Below are 21,841 nucleotides of genomic sequence, written 5' to 3'. Positions count from 1 at the left end.
TTTGCTCCTGACCCTTCCAAAGGGTCCAGAGCGAAAATCCTTTAAGACCTCAAATTCTCACTTATCAAGGCCAAATTTCTAGTTCCTAAGGCATGTTTGAAAGTTTTTTTTTTGAATGTTCTAGCCTTGTCAAGATTGAAAGATGAAGGATTTTAGTCAAGAAGATGAATTTCGCTCCTGACCCTTCCAGAGGGTCCAGAGCGAAATTCTTGAAAAAACTCATTTTTCCTTTAGCAAGAGTCAAGACCAAGGTGGAGATGCATGAGGAAAGATCTATGTTTGCCTCCCAAAGAGGATGAAAATAGGAAAAGTCAAGGATCCAACCCAAAACATGATTTTCGCTCCTGACCCTTCCAAAGGGTCCAGAGCGAAAATCTTTGTAGCTCTCATTTCCTTTCAAATTTTGACTAAGTGTTGGTTTCTAGGGCATGTTGGGGAATGAATTGGTATGTTCTTGCCTTGAGATGGAGTTGATTGATTTTGAAGAACAAGATTTTGGCCTAAAGGAGAATTTCGCTCCTGACCCTTCCAAAGGGTCTAGAGCGAAATTCATCATAAACTTCATTTGCTACCTTGTTTGACCTTGAAACCTTCTTCCTCAGGTGGAAAATGATCTAAGTTTGCTTCTTGAAGTGGTTTGAAGTTTGAAAAGTGAGTAATCTAGCCTAGAATGAGATTTTCGCTCCTGACCCTTCCAAAGGGTCCAGAGCGAAAATCTTCCTAAAGCTCATTTCCTCCCTAGTTTGACCAAATTTTGATTTGCAGAGCATCTTGAAAGGAAGGATGGACGTGTTTGGACTTTGGAAATGTGTGAAAGCCTTGAAAAAATGAAGGATTCTAGCCAAGAAGGTGAATTTTGCTCCTAACCCTTCCAAAGGGTCTAGAGCGAAATTCCTTGCAAGCCTATTCTTTTGACCTTGTTTTGGCTTAAGACCTTATCCCTTGGGTGAAGAATGATGTTTAGTTGCCTCTTGAGGTGATTTCGAGTTGGAGAAATGAAGAATCAAGCCCAAATCATGATTTTCGCTCCTGACCCTTCCAAAGGGTCCAGAGCGAAAATCCTCCTAGACCTCATTTCCTTCCCTATTTGACCAAATTGTGATGTCCAAAGCATGTTGAAAGGGAAAATGGACATGATCTTGCCTTTGAGAGTGTTTGATAGCATTGAGGAATGAGGGTTTTAGCCAAGAAAGGAATTTTCGCTCCTGACCCTTCCAAAGGGTCCAGGGCGAAATTCCTTACAAGCCTACTTTTTGACCTTTCTTAGGCTTAAAACCTTGTTCGTAGGGTGAAGAGAGATGAGATTTTACCTTGCAATGAAGTTTCAAGTTGAAAGAATGATGATTTTTGGTCAAGAATGAGATTTTCGCTCCTAACCCTTCCAAAGGGTCCAGAGCGAATTTTCTCAAAACCTATCTTTTCCCTCAAATTTATGCGGAGTCTAGTGTGGGTCAAGATTAGAGGTGTCTTTAGGCATGTCCTTGAATGGTCAATAATTATCAAGTTTGAAGGAATTGAGCCAAATGATGTAAATCGCTCTTGACCCTTCCAGAGGGTCCAGGGCGAAAATTCTTCAACCACCTATTTTCCCTTGCAAAATCAAGTCAAACTTGGGTTGGATGTGAGAGGAGAAATGTTTTCTAGCCTTTTGAGGTGAATGCAACTTGAAATGATGGAGGAATAAGCCTAAATTAAGAAATTCGCTCCTGACCCTTCCAAAGTGTCCAGAGCAAATTTTCTCTAAATCACCTTTTTTCCCAATTTTGTGCCAAGCCAAGTGCTGACTAAGGCGAGTTTTGATGGGAGAGGTCCTTAGGAATGACTTTGACTTATCAATGATTATCAAATTTGAAGGAATTGAGCCAAAAGTGTGAATTTCGCTCCTGACCCTTCCAAAGGGTCTAGAGCGAAATTCCTTGTAAACCTAGTTTTTTGACCTTGCTTAGGCTTCAATCCTTGTTCCTTGGATGAAAAATGATGAAATGTATCTTGTAGGGAAGAGTGGGATTGAAAAAATGAAGGATTTTTAGCCAAGAAGGTGAATTTCGCTCCTGACCCTTCCAGAGGGTCCAGAGTGAAATTCCTAGGATCACCCTTTTTCCCTTGCAAATCAAGTCAAGTTTTGGTTTTTATGGCCTAGATTGGAGTGAGGCGATGTGTCCTTGGTCTTGGAGGTGGATTGGAGTTGAAAGAATGAGGAAATAAGCCTAAAAGAAGATTTTCGCTCCTGACCCTTCCAGAGGGTCCAGAGCGAAAATCCTAAAAACTATCTTATCCTCCAAATTTTGTGCTAAGTCAGGCTTAGACTAGGGTGAGAGAAGCCATTTGGAATGCCTTGAAAAGATGTTTGACCTTCAAAAGTGTGAATTTTGAGCTAAAATGAGAATTTCGCTCCTGACCCTTCCAAAGGGTTCAGAGCGAAATTCTGGATAGGTCCTGTCCTTGGCTAAGTTTTTGAGTGAATTCTCCTTTTTGGGCCTTGTGAGGGTCAAACCAATGTTGCCAAGTTGAGGAGTGGATTCAATATGAGGGAGTTGAAATGAAGTGAAGTGGAGGAAGTGAGATTGAGTGTGAATAAGCAAGCAAAAATTGAAATTCGCTCTTGACCCTTCCAAAGGGTTTAGAGCGAAATTCTTCATCTACCTATTTCCTCCTTGGGTCAAGTCAAGACTAGGAGTCCTAAGGCATAGTTGAGGTTGAAATGATGTTACTTTGCCCTGGAAGATGAATTGAAGTGAAGAAAATGAAGAGTTGTGACCTAAAAGGTGAATTTCGCTCCTAACCCTTCCAGAGGGTCTAGAGCGAAATTCCCAATTTCACTCAAATTGCTCATGATAGAGGTAAAGGCGCGGATCCCTGGGCTCTGGAGGAACGAAAACTAGTGTGTGCTCGCCTTGGAAGGTATTTTGGAGAGGAAACATGATAGATTTGGTCCTAAAAAGTGAATTTCTCTCCTGACCCTTCCAAAGGGTCCAGAGCGAAATTCTTAAAAACCTCTCTTTTGCCCCAAATTTGCATCAAGATTGGTGTTGGTTGAGAATGAGGGCGTCCTTGGGCATGTATCTAAGCAAGTACGGTTGCAAAGTGAGAACAATTTGAGCCAGGAATGCAAATTTCGCTCCTGACCCTTCCAAAGGGTCCAGGGTGAAATTCTTATAGGGCCTATCCCTAGAAAGAATCTTGAACAAACTTCATTTTGATGTCTTCTTGTTGATGATTTAAGGTGTAAAATACTATGTTGAAATGAATTTATTGTGTCCTTAATCATCTTTTGGTTTGTCTTGCAGTTGAAAGAAGACCAGGCCAAGACAAGGACGACCTTCTCCAGTCCAGCATCAACAAGGATGACCTTCTCTAGTCCAGCATCATCAGGGACGACCTTCTCCGGTCCAGCATTTCAAGGAAAGGTACACCATCCATCCTACACATCAAAGACAAAGGAGGATAAAGCAAGGGTTCGTTGAAGAAGCAGACAGTTCCAGAAGAGTTAATTAAAGTTAGCTTCTCAACATCATCAAATTGAATATCTACCAAGTTGCGAGTGTCAGACAAGGTGGCATCCTAGTCATCACTCCTCTAGTCGGATTGGTCCACCTCAGCGTGTCCAGATTCAATGTACCTGACTCATCAAAGAGGGCACAAACTTCGATGTACCTACCCCGGTTATCCATTGGTCGAATATTCCAAAGAAGACGTGTCCAAATAATGCAATTATTTCATTGACCAGAATTGAGTTTGTTGTAACAAACCCTAATTAGGGTTTTCATTGTAAAATCTCGGCCATTGATCTCAAGTTGGTCTGAACCATCGAATTGTATTGAGGCACTATATAAGCCCTGGCTCCTCATTTGTAAAGGCGAATAGTTAGTTAGTAGTTAGAAGGTGAATAGTTAGAAATAGTGAATAGTCAGTTGATAGAATAGCAATTAGAGTAGAATAGAAAGAGAAGGCAAAGATTGTTGCCAAGATGTTGTTGTAAAAGGCTTGTAAAACTTCATTGAAGAAATGGTGAAATCTATGGGTCGATTCAACAATTTGCATGGTCTCTATACTTCTTAGATTTGATTTCATGTTATTAGATGAGTGGAAGAAATGTGTTTGATTGATGGTGAAATTTGTATATCCATACTACTAGCAGTTTTTTGATTGCAGACTTGCCTTGTGTAGTCAACTGGAATCATTCAGCTTAAGCTTAACTTCAATTGTCGCTTCTTCACTTATATGCATCAACCTGATGGTGTCTATGCCTGTAGCAACGATCTGAACATCATAAAGCTTTCCTCCGAAGATCGCACTAATCTTGTGGAGATGGTCCTAGGATGTCAAAACAAGACTTAGTTAGAATTTCACCAAAGATCATTCATTGCTCCTACATTCTTAGTGTCAGAATTAGATCCTTCCCTTGCCCTCATCCTTTTTTCCTTTTTTTCAAAAAAGTCTAGGCTAGTGAAATCCTGTGTTTCCAGTAATATTCAAAGCAAATCAGACGTTTAGGTCATCAAGTGTAAGTCCCCTTGTGATTCCAGCAAAATCACATCATACCACAAAGATCTTATCCACACGTAGAGATCCTACATAACAGAACCTTGGAGTTATGCTGACTGATCCTCGGCAAGATCTTCCACAGTCAGGAACTTTGTTCAAGAGAGGATAAGATACTTCCGTATTTTATTCTGTGTTTGCATGTGCATAAAAAACACATCAACAGGTATCAATGTTAACCTCAAATGCTTTGCATCTGTCTTCCCCGCACATCCGTAGGTCTTAAATTTTTTTTTGCCTTTTATTTGCAGGGACACGGGGTAAGTGTCGTTGTGCTTTATATCCTTTGTTCCTTATCACCCTGCATCTCTGCAGATGTTATTGCAATTTTCCTTTTCTATGTGCAGGAGTGCGGGGTACAAGATTGCATACACTTTCTACCATCCCGCATATCTGCAGGTTCCCTTGCAAATTTTCTTTTTTCCCTAAGGAAGCGTGGGGTGAATCCTTGCACTCAATTTTCTTTACTTTTTTACTACCTCGCAAGTCCGCAAGTCTTAAGCCTTTTTTCATTTTTCATCTATCATCTATGGGGGTGTAGGGCACATGATTCTTTAAGTTATCCAATTCTACACGTGCACAATTGTTGCGACTTAATTAAGGGTGAGGGGGGTTGTAGACTAGGACTTAGGGAATATTAAGCTGATAAAAACATTAGGCAAAAGGAAAATTATTTGCCGGTGACACGGTCTAAATCCTAACATTGCGGGGCTGGTCGAACAACATCATAATGGGCTCAAGGTCTAACTAAGGCACAAATGACCTTCTCAATAGGTCACTGAGAGAATATAACAAAAATTAACGAAAAACAACTAGGAGCTCAGACTTTGATGAAATATCCTATTGTCTGAATTTTGATGGAATTTATGAATTTTTTTAGATATATGCTTGGTGTTTATTTCATATCTTGAATATTCTTGTGCATGCAACGATAAGAACATGCAATAAATGAAAATAACAGAATTTTGACAATGGAAACGTAAACCCTTGTATATTCATATTGGGATGGTTAATTTTGGCACTTTTACAATAGCATTTGATGCTGCAATTACTAAATTTTTTAAAAACAATACATGCAACACATACCCAATTCTGCAATCATTTCCAACATGCCCTTCAAAAGGTTGCCCGAGCTAGAAATATCATATAAATTCATATAACCTTCAACCTACAACATGGCTCCATTATTGTGTCCAAACCCTGGCTGGAACTTCCACAAATTTGGTCAAAATTTTGCAAATAAGCTCAATGATGAACTCTGAATGAATCCACCTCACAAGTAGAGTTGGGTTTCTGTCCAACCTACAAATCTCCAAGGGGTTTTGTCCTTAGAAATGGCTGTCACTGTCACACCAGCAACTAAGGAGAAATATCAAGTATCAAATAATCACATATGTCCCCTTTGGAGAAGGACGAGTCTCCTTTATAAAGACTTCCCAAACCGTTGGTGAACTTCTACTCTCAATGTGGGATTAAAAATCACTTTATTTTATTTACTCCTTATAAAGTCACTTTATGACTTTATTATCATTTTTATAAATAAAGTCACTTTACTTTTATAATTTTATTTTATAAATTAAAGTAACTTTTCTCACCAAATAATAATATGATATCCCATAAAATAATATTCTGCCTTTTATTTCTCCACCAATAGAAATTAATGATGTGACCAGCATATCATCCCTTATATCTCCTAATTAGCCTATCAGAATGACATGAAATAGGCTAATCAACTCTCATGTGGTCATTGAGGAAAAGGGGACATTACAGTCCTCCCTTCCCGAAGATTGCTTTCCCTCAAGCAATTTGCACCTGCATGCTGAAACCAAATGCCTAGATCCCATATCAACCTCAAGAGCACTGCTCCACCAATCCGCTGCGCTACTCTGATATAAATTTCACCATGCCTTGAGTTGTGGAGCAACTCGTCAAACTCCCACTTAAGAAAAGTATCAAACATCCTTGATGCCAATCCCCCAATTCCTCATGCAATCATACCCATCTAAAATCTCACGACTTATCTGCAACTCACACTTTCCAAGAAGATGTCTCTTATCTTGAAGGTCGATCATGCATGCCTCCTGATGCAAACAGATATTCCTTTTTCCATGCATTCTTTTGCACAAAGTGTGAGTACCATCATCCTCATGTGAAGTGGCAGCAATCTCATGGTTATGCAAGGGAAAGAGATTGTGATTGCCAAACAACAAATTAAAATTGAAGTCATGCACAACCTTAGTGTTTCTAGACACTCCTTCCTTCATGGTGAAAGATTCCTTACCGAATGCTACTTCAAGAAATGGCTCTAGCTGAAAATGAAAAACTTCAAAGTTGCCTTGAACCCCTGTCATGATGATAGGTGTGCCACTGCACTTCCACTGGAAACCATCTACTTCATGGATGCCAACTGCCCTAACTGAAATGCTGCTATCAATAATCAGAAAATTAGAGTATTTTGAGTTTAGGACAGTGTCAAAATCAATGAAGCAATCGCTGACAATGATCTGATCATCTTTCCCAAACAAGAAATCAGATCTTCCCAAGCTTATGGTAGCACCAGACCCAATCAAGGAAGTACTGTCAAAGAGAAAATCAGGTTCTTCTATGTCTAGGGTAGCATCAAGCTTCATCAAAGAATCATTGTTCTTAATCAACAAATTAGAACTTTCTGATTTTGGGGCAGCATCAAACTCAAACAAGGAACTATCCTTCTCATGATATGATGTCAAAGCACAAGATGATCTTTCCCATGAAGCATCCACTTGAAAAGTGTCTTCCATCCCTCAGCCATTTGTCCTCTGTCAAACATTCTTGCAACTTGGTTTTTTGATTGGTCTATAGCTCTTTCCTCAACAACTCTCCCATCCAACTCATGCACAAACAAGTTGTCATCAGCATTACCATGAGTTAGATTTATTACCTTATGCTCTTCTTTACTTGCTGTCATGAAATCAGATTGCGGGTGATCAACATCTCCATCTTCTATCACGTGTTTATCAAACCACACCTACCAATCCTCAATGGATTGCTCCTGTGCCTCTTATTCAAATGAATTTTCAGCATTTGAATGATCTATATGCTCATCATTAGTGACTTCAATGTGTTCATCATTGTTATGCCTCTTATCCATCTTCTTAGCTTCTTCCAAAAGCAATTTCTCTAACAATAATAACATATCCGATTGATATTTTTGAAATGCTTGAAAGAAGTCCTTCATACCATTCATAAACTCGTCCATATGTCGATCATTTCTTTATGGACTTATAGTATCCCTTCTATCCTTCCTTGATGAACTTGTACCACCTTTATCCATTGTTGTAACCTTTTTTACAATTGTTGTATGTGACATTGATTTCAGAAGGAAAGTAAATGGCAATCTTCCATCTATAATTCTACCCATTGTTGTGACCTTTTATAAACTTGTTGTATCTGGCTGAAAAAACTGATTTCAAACTGAATTTGTACCCAAAAGATGACAAGAAACTATGCTGAATTAATCATTCCTAGTGACATGTAACAAAACCCACAAACATCCAACACACAGAATCAACATGCAACACAAATCCACTAACCAGTACTGCTAAGAAATAACATGCAATGGTAAACCTCTTCATAAATTGCTCCTAAATTGACATGCAATCATCTAGGTATTCACCAAATCGCCATAAATAACATTCGACACACATGCAATTGCAAAATCTGACATGCACTGCTGAAACCCTAACAGGTTGGCAAGATCACCAACTCTGATACCACTGAAATATCCTATTGTCTGAATTTTGATGGAATTTATGAATTTGTTTAGATATATGCTTGGTGTTTATTTCATATCTTGAATATTCTTGTGCATGCAACGATAAGAACGTGCAATAAATGAAAATAACAGAATTTTGACAATGGAAATGTAGACCCTTGTATATTAATATTGGGATGGTAAATTTTGGCACTTATTACAATAGCATTTGATGCTGCAATTACTCAAAAATTTACAAACAATACATGCAACACATACCCAATTTTGCAATCATTTCCAACATGCCCTACAAAGGTCGCCGAAGCTAGAAATATCATATAAATTCATATAACCTTCAACCTACAACATGGCTCCATTATTGTGTCCAATCCCTCGCTGGAACTTCCACAAATTTGCTCAAAATTTTGTAAATAAGCTCAATGATGAACTCTAAATGAATCCACCTCACAAGTAGAGTTGGGTTTCCGTCCAACCTACAAATCTCCAAGGGGTTTCGTCCTCAGAAATGGCTGTCACTGTCACACCAGCAACTAAGGAGAAATATCAAGTATCAAACAATCACATAATGTCCCCTTTGGAGAAGGACGAGGCTCCTTTATAAAGACTTCCCAAACCGTTGGTGAACTTCTACTCGCAATGTAGGATTAAAAATCACTTTATTTTATTTACTTCTTATAAAGTCACTTTATGACTTTATTATCATTTTTATAAATAAGGTCACTTTACTTTTATAATTTTATTTTATAACATAAATTAACTTTTCTCACCAAATAATAATATGATATCCCATAAAATAATATTCCACCTTTTATTTTTCCACCAATAGAAATTAATGATGTGACCAGCATATCATCCCTTATATCTCCTAATTAGCCTATCGGAATGATGTGAAATAGGCTAATCAACTCTCATGTGGTCATTGAGGAAAAGGGGACATTACATTTGATACTTAGACTGTCATGTCCCCAAATCCGAACAAATGAATAGGAAGAGACTTAAGTCTCAATGCTGGCTGAATACATAGTAATGAAAACAGTGAGAGAAAAGGTAAGGTTGTATTCTGTTACACATCAAGTCAAGAATTCAATCAATGATTTGACATTCACTTAATCCATCTTGGCATCTATTATTGGAATATAAGCCAACTTCATGGTTGACTTATTAGAACTGCAGCGATTAAAATATGGATTAATTTATGAGGGCAAGGCAGCAATTATTTAATAAACTAAGACATATCAAAGTCAAGCAACATCGATGATACAAGTCAGAAATACGAGGTTGCCACATCAGAAAGGAATGAGAACAAACCAAATGGTGCGATTAGTTTGTAGCAACCGATTGGTAATTGGTTTACTAGGAAGGTGCGATTAAAGGAAAGGAATGCTAAGTATATAAATTAATGTTATTTGGTAAAGGATGTGGCTGTAGGAGAAAACCGTCCCATTGAAGGGACATAACTCTTGATATTAGTTATGTTCAATGCGTATTAAGGGGAAGGAGATATGAAGGGAAGAATATAAGAACAGTGAAGCAGAATATCGGCATCATGGAGCAATAAATATAGAACCAAAAAGGCAGAGTAAATCATCAAGGAATCAGCACTCAATCGGAGGACACAACACCAGTCCTCTTCAGTAACTCAGTGACTCACCATTGATCAGATCAGATCAGAACTGTTATAAGTTACAGGCACTAACATCCTTGTTCTTGGTGGTGTGCATGGCAATATGTTTAATATGTATGCTGAATATATGAAGCCTAATGATGTTCTTATGCAGAATTTAATAGTAATATAAACCAAGGAAGCAAAAATCGTTTGGGGAATTAATCGGCAAATCAAAAGTATATGATTTTTTCAAAAAATCGGGAAAAAATCGGATTTACAAAAAAACGTAAAAAATTGTAGAAAAACAATCAAAAACTACTTTTTTTATATATATTAAGGTATTTCCATAGCATAGAGATATTGTAGGCAAATAAAATAGACACTTGAACACATGAATTGCAGGAAATAGATTTCCGTTGTTTATGTTCATATCACCAATTACGTTGCACAAAATATACTACACCATAAATAATATCTAGATGGTGATAGATGTCAAAATGTCAATTACAATATAGTTTGTGACTTTGAACAAAGTCAACTTGTAAACTAAGCACAAAATTCCAAAATATCAAATTTAGGCAATGACATGCTAGAGGGCAGGAGGCTCTAATGATGAAGCTCTTGGGTGAGAGCCTGTCCTAATTCGATCAATCCATTGGGGAGCAAAGTTGGCTTGCCTCATGATATCAAAATCGTCAGTCTCAAGTGGACAATCAGCAACAACATCATCATCATCATAAACATCATCATCATAAACATCACCATCATCATCATCAACATCTTCAGCAGCAATCAACTCACACTCTGGATATATCTCATCGAGGTCAATTGGCAAGCCATCCTCAATAGTTCCTGATTTTGCCCATGTAGAAATTAGTGTTTCCCTTACAAGTGAAAAACACAATGAATAGTGAATAGTGAATAGAATTTCAAAAACTGCAATTATATTTTAATATTCTCACCTTGAGCTTTCCTTATCTTCAAGCGAAGGTTGTGATGAACAAATACCAAGTCATTCAGCCGTTGTTGTGATAGGCGGTTGCGTTTTTTGGAATGCATGTGTTCAAAAACACTCCAATTATGCTCACAAGATGATGAGCTGCACGGTTGGCTCAAAATGCGCATTGCCATCCACCTTAAATTTGGTATTTCATCTCCAAAAGAAGCCCACCATGCAGCTGAAAAACACATCAGATGGAGATGATATTGTAAGACTAATAATATCTTATAATCTTAATGAGCTTAATGAGCATGCTGGCAAAATAAAGAGATTCTTAAAAGTTTATAGTCTACCTGGTTGAATAGTCTTTCTGCTTTGTATAGCAGCCCTAGAAGAGAGAAAACCGTTAGCATGCTTGTACACTTCCAACTCTACCATAGCCGCATCAAATTTTTCCGTCAGGAAACATTTTTTCCAAGCACTTGAAAAATCCTTGTTTGATCTCAGCATCAATTTCCAAGCAGTCAGTCTTATAGAATAACAAAGGATTGAGAAAGTATCCTGCAGCATGGAGACGAGTGTGCATCTATCCATCCCATCTCCTATCAATTATGTCCCACAATGGCATATACCCATCCCTGTTATTTTCCAGCTTACTCCTTATCACCTCCTTGGCCCTATCCATGGCCTCATACACATCCCATGGGGGGTTTTTCCCCATCCACTAGTCTCAAGACTTTTACTAAAGGCTCTGAAAATTCTACAATCTGCTCAATTGATTCCCAAAAGGTGGTAGAATACATATACTTTGCCATTGCTATGCCATTTGCTTGAGTTGTGAAGCCAGACTCCATCCACTCAGCTGAAACAAACATTCGCCTCAAATTACCTTTCTGTTCACATAATGTTTGTAATACAAGGAAATATGTTGCAAATCTTGTCACCCCTGGTCAAACTAGCTCCTTGCCTCCTGTGAAAGAGCACATTATAGCCAAAACCTTCGTGTGATTATAAACAAATTTGGTAACCTTGTGAGCCTTCTGAAAGGCTGCCTTAACCCATTCTATTTTTCCAATGTCCTCTACGGTTAGATCAAGGCAATGTGCTGCACATGGTGTAAAAAACACAGAAGGGTATTTATCTGTCAGAAGTCTCCCTACAGCAACACGAGCAGCAGCATTGTCTATGATAAACTGAACCACATTTTGTGGCCCTACATCCATAACTACCACGTCATACATCTTAAACAATGCATTTGTGGATTTCATCATATGAGATGCATCCATAGATTTTAGAAAAACAGTGCCAATCTCACAAGAGACAAGGAAGTTAATGAGAGTTCGGATCCTTCTATTTGTCCAACCATTTGACATGATACTGCAACCAGTTCTAGCCCACCGTAACCGATGTTGTTTAACAACATCTTGAACATCGTCTACTGCATCTTTCAACATACCAACCTTCAATGACTCATAAGATGGGGCTTGAAACCCAGGTCCTACAGCTGCAATAGCATCTACCATGGGTTGCCAATATGGATTTCTCAAAGCATGGAATGCCATGTGAGAGGAGTACCAAAAATTACCAATTGCCTTCTTTGCTTGTTCAGTGACAGTTTTCCTCCATCCTCTACTCTCCAAAGTGATTTGTGATCCTGGTGTAGTACGAGGTTGGAAGAAAGTATTAATGTTTCCTCCACTTGTGTTTGGTCCACGTGCTATAGAATTAGGAGTTGACCCACATTCCCTGAAACTCCCATCTTCACCATCCTCCTCACCCAAATGCTTTGTCCTGGGATCTGCAGAACTAGAACCTAGTTCAACCCCAATTCTTGCCTTTTTGGCCCTACTCTCAGCAATCCCGTCAAGAGATTGCTTTGCCTGATACGAGACATTTGCAGGGCATGCTTTGCATATCACGGTGTTATTTCCTTGTTCTTTGGACAAATGCCATTTGAAATGATAAATTCCACCACTGATCTCTTCTAGACACCAATTGCACTTAACCTTCGTGCTACCAGGAACTGCTGTGCAATGTGTCCACGTAAAGTCTTTTTGACGTGGCATTTTGATCAAGAATCAGATCTGTAAAAACATTACGCTCAGTCTTAAACTTTTGAGGGATCTAGGGTTGGGCCTGTGTATAATAATTGCATTTTAATTACATTGACATGGGAAATTGGAAACCTAAATGTAATTGAATTTCAAGTTTACACCAATGGTATACTTCAATCATTGCTCAATACATAATCTAGTAGATGACCACAAACAATTGTGACATTAATTCATAAATTTACGACATCAAGACAAAGAACTAATAGTAGAAGTCACACACAATTATATGGGCACCTATATTAGACCTTTGACACTTTAAGAATCAATGATATGTAAGGTAGATGTAAGAGTAGTGTTAAGAAGAGTAAAATGACTATTGGAGGAGGATGCCATGCAAAGTTATATCAAAATCAAGATCAAATAGAATATTAGTTGGGCAAAGCTAAGACTTCATATTGTCACAAGTCATAATAAAGACACAATTTCATAAGCATGTTAAGTAGATTGGTTCCTAAACGCCCTATGACAAGTAATTCCCCATCCTTTGTCAGGATTGATGATTAGGAAATAAGGATTGGGGCTTAAGTATAGTAACTGCCAAATGTATTATGAATCCTAATTGTTCCTTCACTTATGAATTGTTTTCTATCACAAAAAACTAAAACAAGGAAATTCTTAAGTGATATGGTTGAGCGGTAGGGTTTCTGTGGTAGTCTACCCAATTTTATAAAAAATATATCTCTATTTTCTGTACAATTTAAACTGTATAAATTCATAAAGAAAATGGAGTTTAATATGATTTTTATTATATAGAAAATAGAGCAAAAATATATATACAAAAACATATACATAAATTTTTTAAAAATATTTTATGTATAAATTTCCTATATATACTTTATTTTCTATAAAAATTTATACAGAAAATATAGCCACTGTATAAATTACAGTGGCTACATTTTCTGTATAAATTTTTTATAGTGGCTACATTTTCTGTATAAATTTATACAGAAAATAGAGTATATATTTTCTGCATTAATCTATGATTCTATACTAATACAAAAAATATATAATTACTTCTGTATACAGCCATTAATATAGAAAATTAATACAAAAAAATTATAAAGAAAAATTAATACTATATTAAATAAAGAAATATACAGAAAAATACTCAGTTTTTTTAATTAGTTTTCTATAAAATACATAAAATTAATACTCTATTAATACAGAAAATCACATAAAAAAATTCTATTTAATATAGTCTATTTTTCTGCATATAAATACTCTATTTTTTGTATTAATTTTCTATAAAATACATAAAATTAATATAGGAAAATTAATAATCTATTAATATTTATTTCTGTATATTTTTGGCAAATCACATAAAAAATACAGAAAATCACATAAAACTTTGGATGTCATTCAATATTAAAAAATTCGTGTAAAAACCTGACAATGGCGGAAGACCTCTTCCCGTTCTCGTCGAGCTCCTGTGCCTCTTCTCTTCCCGTCGAGCTATTTCGCAACCCCGCAATGGCTTCCGTCTTCTCTTCTAATCAAGCTATTACGTGACCCCGCAGTGGCTTCCGTTGTTAATTTACAAACAACTTCCACGTATTTATAAAAATTCTCACATCTTCTAACATTTCGCGGCGTATTTAGGGTTTTCGCAAGGATTTTTAGGGTTTTTGTGGGTTATTATTCTGCGCTGGCGATTTTTACCGATTAATCGCGTCTAATATGTTTGTTTTTTTGCCGATTATACCCGAAAAAATCGTTGACCGCGTTGACTGATTAAAACGCGATTTTTGGGGGGAATTAATCAGCTAGACACCCGATCAACGATTAATCGGGTATAATCGCGTTTTTTTCCAGATTGTTGCTTCTATGATATAAACTGCAATTTAATAGTAATATTAAGATAAACTACAATATGTATGGCAGTCATACTTTACATATATATATAATGTTTTACCAGACAAATAATAATATTAGAATGTAAATCAGAAAGAACTCTTAAGTTAATACAGTAAGAAGTAAGTAATCAGAAGGAATATAGAAGGCGGAGACTATTGCCAGTAATAGAAAACAATCAGCAATCACCGTGAAAGGTCAGCCATCCATTATTATCGATTGGTTAGTCAACATATGTCTTGTATTACATACGTCATGATTATAGAGGGTTTCCTATCAGTCTTTGATAATGTCTAATTACATTAGAGGCTGCACAAATAATATTATGGAATGCCAGAAAATCTGTATTGTCAGTTTATATCAAAGTCACTGCTGTACTGAAAATTCATTAAATCTTACAATAGGCATTATACAATCAGCATAAAGTAATTCATTAGAAACAGTGTTTGTTAAGACCATCATGTGTGAGAAGGATGGGAGAGTATTCCAGTGGTGACGAGGGGATCACATGTGGTCATAAGAACCCATGGAGTCAAGGAACGAGTTACTCCTCCCATGCCAATCTCACCAAGATGGAGATGTGTGTAACGGTATAAAAGCTTGAAAGGGCAGCAATACGGGCCACCAAGTCTAGCAAGGAGGTTAGAAGCAACCATTCCTTGGGCTTGGTAGACAACGGATCCAAGCAATCCTTTCATGCCTCATATACTCTCTCCCTCTCTGTTGTGACAGCAGAATAGATTATAAGTTTATAACTAGTTAAGAATGAATATGTTTGTAGGTGTGTGCCTTGTTGGTGTAGGTTATCTTATTTGAGTCTCCACTCTCCAAATATAAGGTAAGCTTCAAGCCCTATCTCTGATCTATGAAATTATGAATAATTAATTAAGCATTATGATGAGTATTTGATTCAGATTTACTATTATTAAGTTTAGATAGAAATTGTCTCCTAGTTAAGAAAATCAATTTGAGCTATGAATGTATTGAAATTAGGTAATTGTTGCTAAACAGGCATATACCTAGTAGGGGACATTACATAGACAAAAATTGCACAACCCTAACACATCAAAGGGGGGAACATGGACAATTATCAGGCAAAATCTCAGGCAAATTTTGACGGTTCCAACAAGTCTATCCATCATAAAGTTGCATTGTTCACATTGTAAACCTTGGGGTTGCCTTATTTGATCACATTGCTTAGCATTTGAGGTTTCCTTGTTCAAGAGAGGATATAATACTTGGTATTTTATTCTATGATCGAGATGTCATAAAAAATGCATCAACAGAGTGGACAAAAGAACCACTCCATTTTTTAGGAAAAGCTTTCAAAAGAAAGAGAAAAGCTATAAATAAATAAATATGCATGTGATTATTGAAAAAAAAATGGATCAATTCTCAACCTTTATATTTTTCCTGCAAACTTTTTACAAAAACAAGAAGAAAAAGTAAAGGAGAAATATCTCAACCAATAATTTATTTTAATCTAGCTTTGAAAGTAGATAGAATTCTATAAAAAAAAATTAAGTCAAATACATAGATGGATTGGATATGGTGAAAAAAAAGATAAAAATGTTAACCTTTTTGTAAAGCTTTGCATAAGCTTCCCATCGCTTTGTCTGATTGCTCAACCTGCCTGCCGCCACAGCTTCAGAAGCAGCAAGAGCAAAACTCACGGCTACAAGTAGTTCTTTTCCACCATCATCTACTCTGATCATTTAATGAAACTGTTAGTGTAAAGAACATTCCAAAAATAGATAGCACAAAAGATTATTTTCCTTCAAAATTCTATACCTCACAACTACTGCAGCAAGTAAACGACTGTCTTCAACTCTGAGAACAGGATGGCCTACTCTTATAGAGTTGATACTTAGATACCCTTCCTTATCAGCATCTTTCTCTGTTTCTTGATTGGTACTTTTTCCTATGATATCATCTCCCTCTGGAAGGGCAAAATTATTAGCATTACCTGGGAAGGAGATGGATCTTCCTGCATTTCGAGCTTCTTTATAAAGCCAGTGTGCCGCATGTCCATATTCCGCAGATTCATGCATACACTTGACATATCATGTAAAAATTAGTATTAACTTGATTCCAAATGTATTAGATAGTAAATACTAAATTCTACAAATTCAAAGATGCATGTGAAAAGATTCATAGACATAATACTGTTAAAGCCATGGTAATAGCCAAAGCCCATACCATCTCATATAGGAAAGATAACAAACCTGTGTGCGGACCTGTACTTCCAAAGGTGATCCATCAGGTCCCTTTACTGCAGTGTGAAGAGACTGCATTAAGAAAATCAACATTGATACCAATTACTGGGTGAACAAATAGTGGAAAATGCTAAACAATTATAAATATAATCAAACATTTTCATCTCTGCCTTAGAGTTCCCAGAGATGTACTTATTTCTCAGTCATATTTTAGACTATGAATGAAGGGTTGAAGAGTGCAAGCACAAGTGCAGAACAGTTTAAACCTTGAAGTTCAAGCTTCTCTCATATCGGTTGAAATTGTAGAAAAAGATGATAATTTTAACAACTCAAAATTAAACAATCTACCAGTGTGTGACAACAATGCATTATTAAGAACACAGCCCATAGTTTATACACTTAATATTATTCTATTGATGATTATGAACATCTTCTGTTACATAGCAGGCAGTAAAGATGCAGATATTTTAAGAAATAAAAAACTATAGAAATCTCTTCTATATAGCTGGTTATACCTCTGATCAGGCTTTAGTTCAAGGAGATTTGTGATCAATCACGACCAAGATTCTTCGTAAACCCCATGAAAACATTATCAAATTTATAAGGGGATCAAGTCACCAATATAACATCAAAGGGGCATCAAATCTCAAAAGGGAAATCTTGTATAAATATATTTCCAGATATCACTTGATGACAAATAATTGCTTCTAGAAGTTTAAAGAAAAAAGAATATCTTCTTCCAATTACTCATGAAATGATACACAGAGCTCCAAAGGTCCTCTTGCAACCAATTTGCATTTGTTTGTGATCTTGGTAACTCGTGGATCTGATGGATTGATTGCTGCCAGTTGTTGATTGTTTGTGTTAAACAATTCTGGCCTGTGTTACTGGTGTCTTTTGGATTATGATGTGTGTATGTGGTGGGTGTTATTCTGAAATTTGAATACTTGCATAGATTAGCTGGTACTTCTTGATATGAATTTGTGGGTTTCCTGATAGTGTCTTAGCCCTTGTTGGATTTTCACATTTTGTGACCCCTGTTGTACTCCCGTATTTGGTCCAATCCTGTTGGTGATATTCTGCTACATGATGATGCTTGTAGTATTCACTTCTTTGTTTTGATGATTCATGATGCTTGCCATGTTGGATCTTTCCATATTGGTAGATAGTCATTTTAATTTGATATGGTGTTTACTAGGGGCAGTGCTGTTTTAGCTAAGTTATAACCTCAATTTTAAATGTTTATTTAATATGCTAATGTGACAGGATATTTAAGATCATCAAGATTCGTATAATGATTTTGATCAGTATGTGATACTTATCATCAAGCTAGATTTATCTTAGAAGAAAAGTTCAATTTTACATGTGATAGTGTTTCATGTTAAAATTTTAAATTAGTGTAATTCAAATGCAATCTGAATTTGAAATGAGATGTGATTGTTTAAACGATGCAATGTGATATGAGATGGATAGATGTATGTCAAATTTAAATAATAGGTTATGTTCCACAAATTTTCTTGACAAGGGGGTGGGCGATGGGAGTCCAAGGGCCTAAGTTTGGGGATGGTGGGGCAGCAAGGGGGTGGTGAAAATACATATAGTACTTGAAAAATTAATTATTGAAAATGTAAAGGATAAGTACAAAAATTGCAAATGAAACTTTGGCATACTAAATAGAGTTTAAACTACTAAACATGAATGCATTGAACATTAATAATGGTGGGTGGAGGTTTGGGGGCAAATCCATAGCAGAAATTTAAGGCTAGTGGCCCTCATGGGGGTCTAGGGGTAGAACCCCTAATGAGGTCAAGGGGCAGCACCCCTTGTGGAGTTTGGGGGTAGAGCCTCTAGTAGGGTCAAGGGGTAGTGCTTGAAACCACACAAACCTTCATGGTGAATGTCATTTTCACAATTTATCACTTATGTTTTGCAACACTAAGTCGTTATTAATTCTTAAACTTAGGGGTGACTTGAAACGAGGCTTAGAAGTTAGATGCCTATTTATAAAATTTTTGTGCGTGCTTAGGATTTGGGTAGAGCCCATAGACCATTAGGGTTAGGGTTTGTGGTATGCAAATCGAAAAGACTTCAATTTTTAAAATATTTACTTTTTTATTAAGTCAATGGGATGGTTGGGAGACTCCTTTGGGGTCCCTTGGACATCCCAAAATCCCCAAGTTGTCCCCAAACCAAGGGGCATCCCGAAACAATCCCAGTATGACCCTCTTATATCACTAATTCGCCCTTTCCTGGATTCTACAGCCTACAAAGATGATGAATGGCATCCAATACAGCGTATAAACAAAACCAAATACTCAAAAATTCTATCAGAAAAGAACAAACAATATGAAGGTGTACAACTTGTATTAGGAAGGGTACAACCCAACAACAATAAATTCCTTCAAATCACCCATCAATCTCATCAAAAACTTCAACAAAGCTCTTCACAACAACAAGAAGATTAGTAACTCAAAACACATGAAAAAATTTCATCAATGCAATCAAAAACTAAATCATCACTCGACAACTCACCAGTGATCTCTATATGAAACCACTCCAACCAGCTAGGGGGGTTCCATCCCCAAAACTGGCAATTCCAGGAGACTTTTCATCCTCAAGAAATTTTGGAAGAGATTATGTTCTCTCCAACAACAAAAAATTAAAAAAATCATAGCTAACCTTCCAAATCATCTCTCAACCTCCTTTTATAACTTTCTTGGAGGAAAAAATTAATAACAAATTATAATGATCCCTTTTTCCTTGTTAAAAAATCCTTTTTGCAATGTTCCAAATTGAAACATTGTTTAATACCTTTTAACCAAGTTATTACACTAAGTTGTCTTTTTTAATATTTCAACATTCCACAACTTAAGTGAATTAATTATTTAATAACTCAATTATTTGCCCAAGTTCAAAAAGTATCAAAATGATTCTGACCATACCAACATGACTTAGGATGGTGAATAGAGGGAACTGAGGGAACTTCTAAAAGTAGCAAACATTTCCAAGAATTTTAAAGAGCTCCCAAAAGGTTGGAAATCAATTTCAAAAGCAACATGAAGGTCACCAAGACCAACCAAACTCATTGCCATGAACAACTCTGCAAAGTTCTTGGAAAACTTTGGAGATCTCCCATATTTACCAATTAGACTTCAAGACAATTTGAAAACTTGGCTAATTGTTCACAAATCAACTTTGCGGTTTTTGGTTGTAGTACAGAGTCAAATATGAGTACAAGATTTTTGTACACTTGTAAGACAATTTTTTTTCTTGAGTATGGTACGTTTGAGTATGGCTGTATATATAATATATATACATGCAAAAAACAAGGTTGCATAGAGACAAGGGTACTTGGAGACTGGTATCAGTACCGGTACGACTATTTTTTCAAACGAGGAGACGAGGGTACTTGGAGATGCCAATTCTTTCTTTTAAATATAATTTAATAATTTATACAAAATTTCAAAATATAATGATATCTGAAAATGTAATCACTAATTGCATTAAGTGCAACAAGTTGTCATCACAAAAATGTCATAGATAATGTAAAGCTCCTATGTTGGGGTTTGTTTAATATCCCTTATCTCTAAGTCGCAAGGTTCAAGTTCGTTTCATGTTTGGCAACAATAAAATTTGGATGAAATTTGACAAGGGTAAAAAATTTAGAAAAAAAAATTGTGATTAAGTTTGCTTTACATAAATTTAAAAATATTAAAATATAAATGCATTTAAAAGTTTAAGTCAAATATAATTAAATATGCTAATAATAATTATATAAATTGAATATTTAAAAAAATTAAATTCTAACATACTAAAAATTTAAATAATGTTGATAATTTATTTTAATATTTAAAATTATAATTTTAATATCCTAAATACTGAATATATTTATAATAATAATAATCTAAACTAAATATTTCAAAACATTAAATTTTAACATACTAAAAACTAAAACAATGTTTATGTTTTTAAAAAATAAATTGGATCAAAACATTGAAATGTATGGAAGTCCACAAACATGAAAGCTACGGGTTTTATTGATTGTTATCATAAAGCACTGCTGTTTACCACATACGGGTAAACGATTAAATGCAGAAAGTAAATGCACAAAACATAATGGAAATATATTAAATAACCAGTCTCTGTATTAATTCAATAGTCCATGTACATCAAGTGCTTATAACATTAAACCCAGATACGACTATCATGATGATACTAAGAAGGAATGGTATGCAATATATAATACCCGAAGGGGTGCAACCAACCGTCGTGTCCAACTAACCTTTGGGACGACTAACTAACTGACTGCCGTAACTCATTATTACTGATGACAACATAAACATAATATGACAACATAACATAATGATTATTCCTAGCAACATCATCCCCCCCAAGAAAAGAAGTCATCTACGGACGACTTAATACAAAATAGAGATGACATTAAACAAAACCAAGGTAGAGAACTGCAGGAACTGCGAACGCTAGTCAAGCATGGAACTCATACACCTGTTGCGTCCTCGCCTGAAAACCCTTTTCTGCTACCATCCGATGCTCAAGTGCGGATTTCACCATTAGTGCTTCCTTTGACATGGTAGTCCTCCTATGCCTAAACCAAACTTGTCTGCAAAACACGCTTTTCAGTCTCAGCCTCCACCAACTGCTACTCAAATGATACTGTCTCCCTAGCCAATTTGTCCTCGATAGCCACCCGCGCTGCCCTCTCGGCATCCAACTCCTGGGCACGCTGAGCTAAGTCTCACGCTACTACTGCCTCCAACCTGGTGGTCAGCTCCTCCCGAGCCCTCTGTGCATCCACCA

General features: G+C 36.4%; 1 protein-coding gene across 1 annotated transcript in view; it reads right to left on the bottom strand.

Moving 5' to 3' along the window:
- The window catches only part of LOC131056066 (uncharacterized), a 252,670-nt gene that overhangs the window by 7,951 nt on the left and 222,878 nt on the right, over positions 1-21,841 (bottom strand). Inside the window, exons 13-15 of the mRNA XM_057990398.2 lie at positions 17,033-17,095; positions 16,599-16,861; positions 16,385-16,514 (exon numbers count right to left, since the gene is read on the bottom strand). Coding sequence (XP_057846381.1) covers positions 16,385-16,514; positions 16,599-16,861; positions 17,033-17,095 — 456 coding nt within the window. The remainder of the gene's footprint in view (positions 1-16,384; positions 16,515-16,598; positions 16,862-17,032; positions 17,096-21,841) is intronic.

This window comes from Cryptomeria japonica, chromosome 2 (genome assembly GCF_030272615.1).
Source record: "Cryptomeria japonica chromosome 2, Sugi_1.0, whole genome shotgun sequence".
Classification (NCBI taxonomy): Eukaryota; Viridiplantae; Streptophyta; class Pinopsida; order Cupressales; family Cupressaceae; genus Cryptomeria; species Cryptomeria japonica.
Note: the sequence above shows the minus strand (reverse complement) of the source record. Positions and strands in the feature narration are given on the sequence as shown.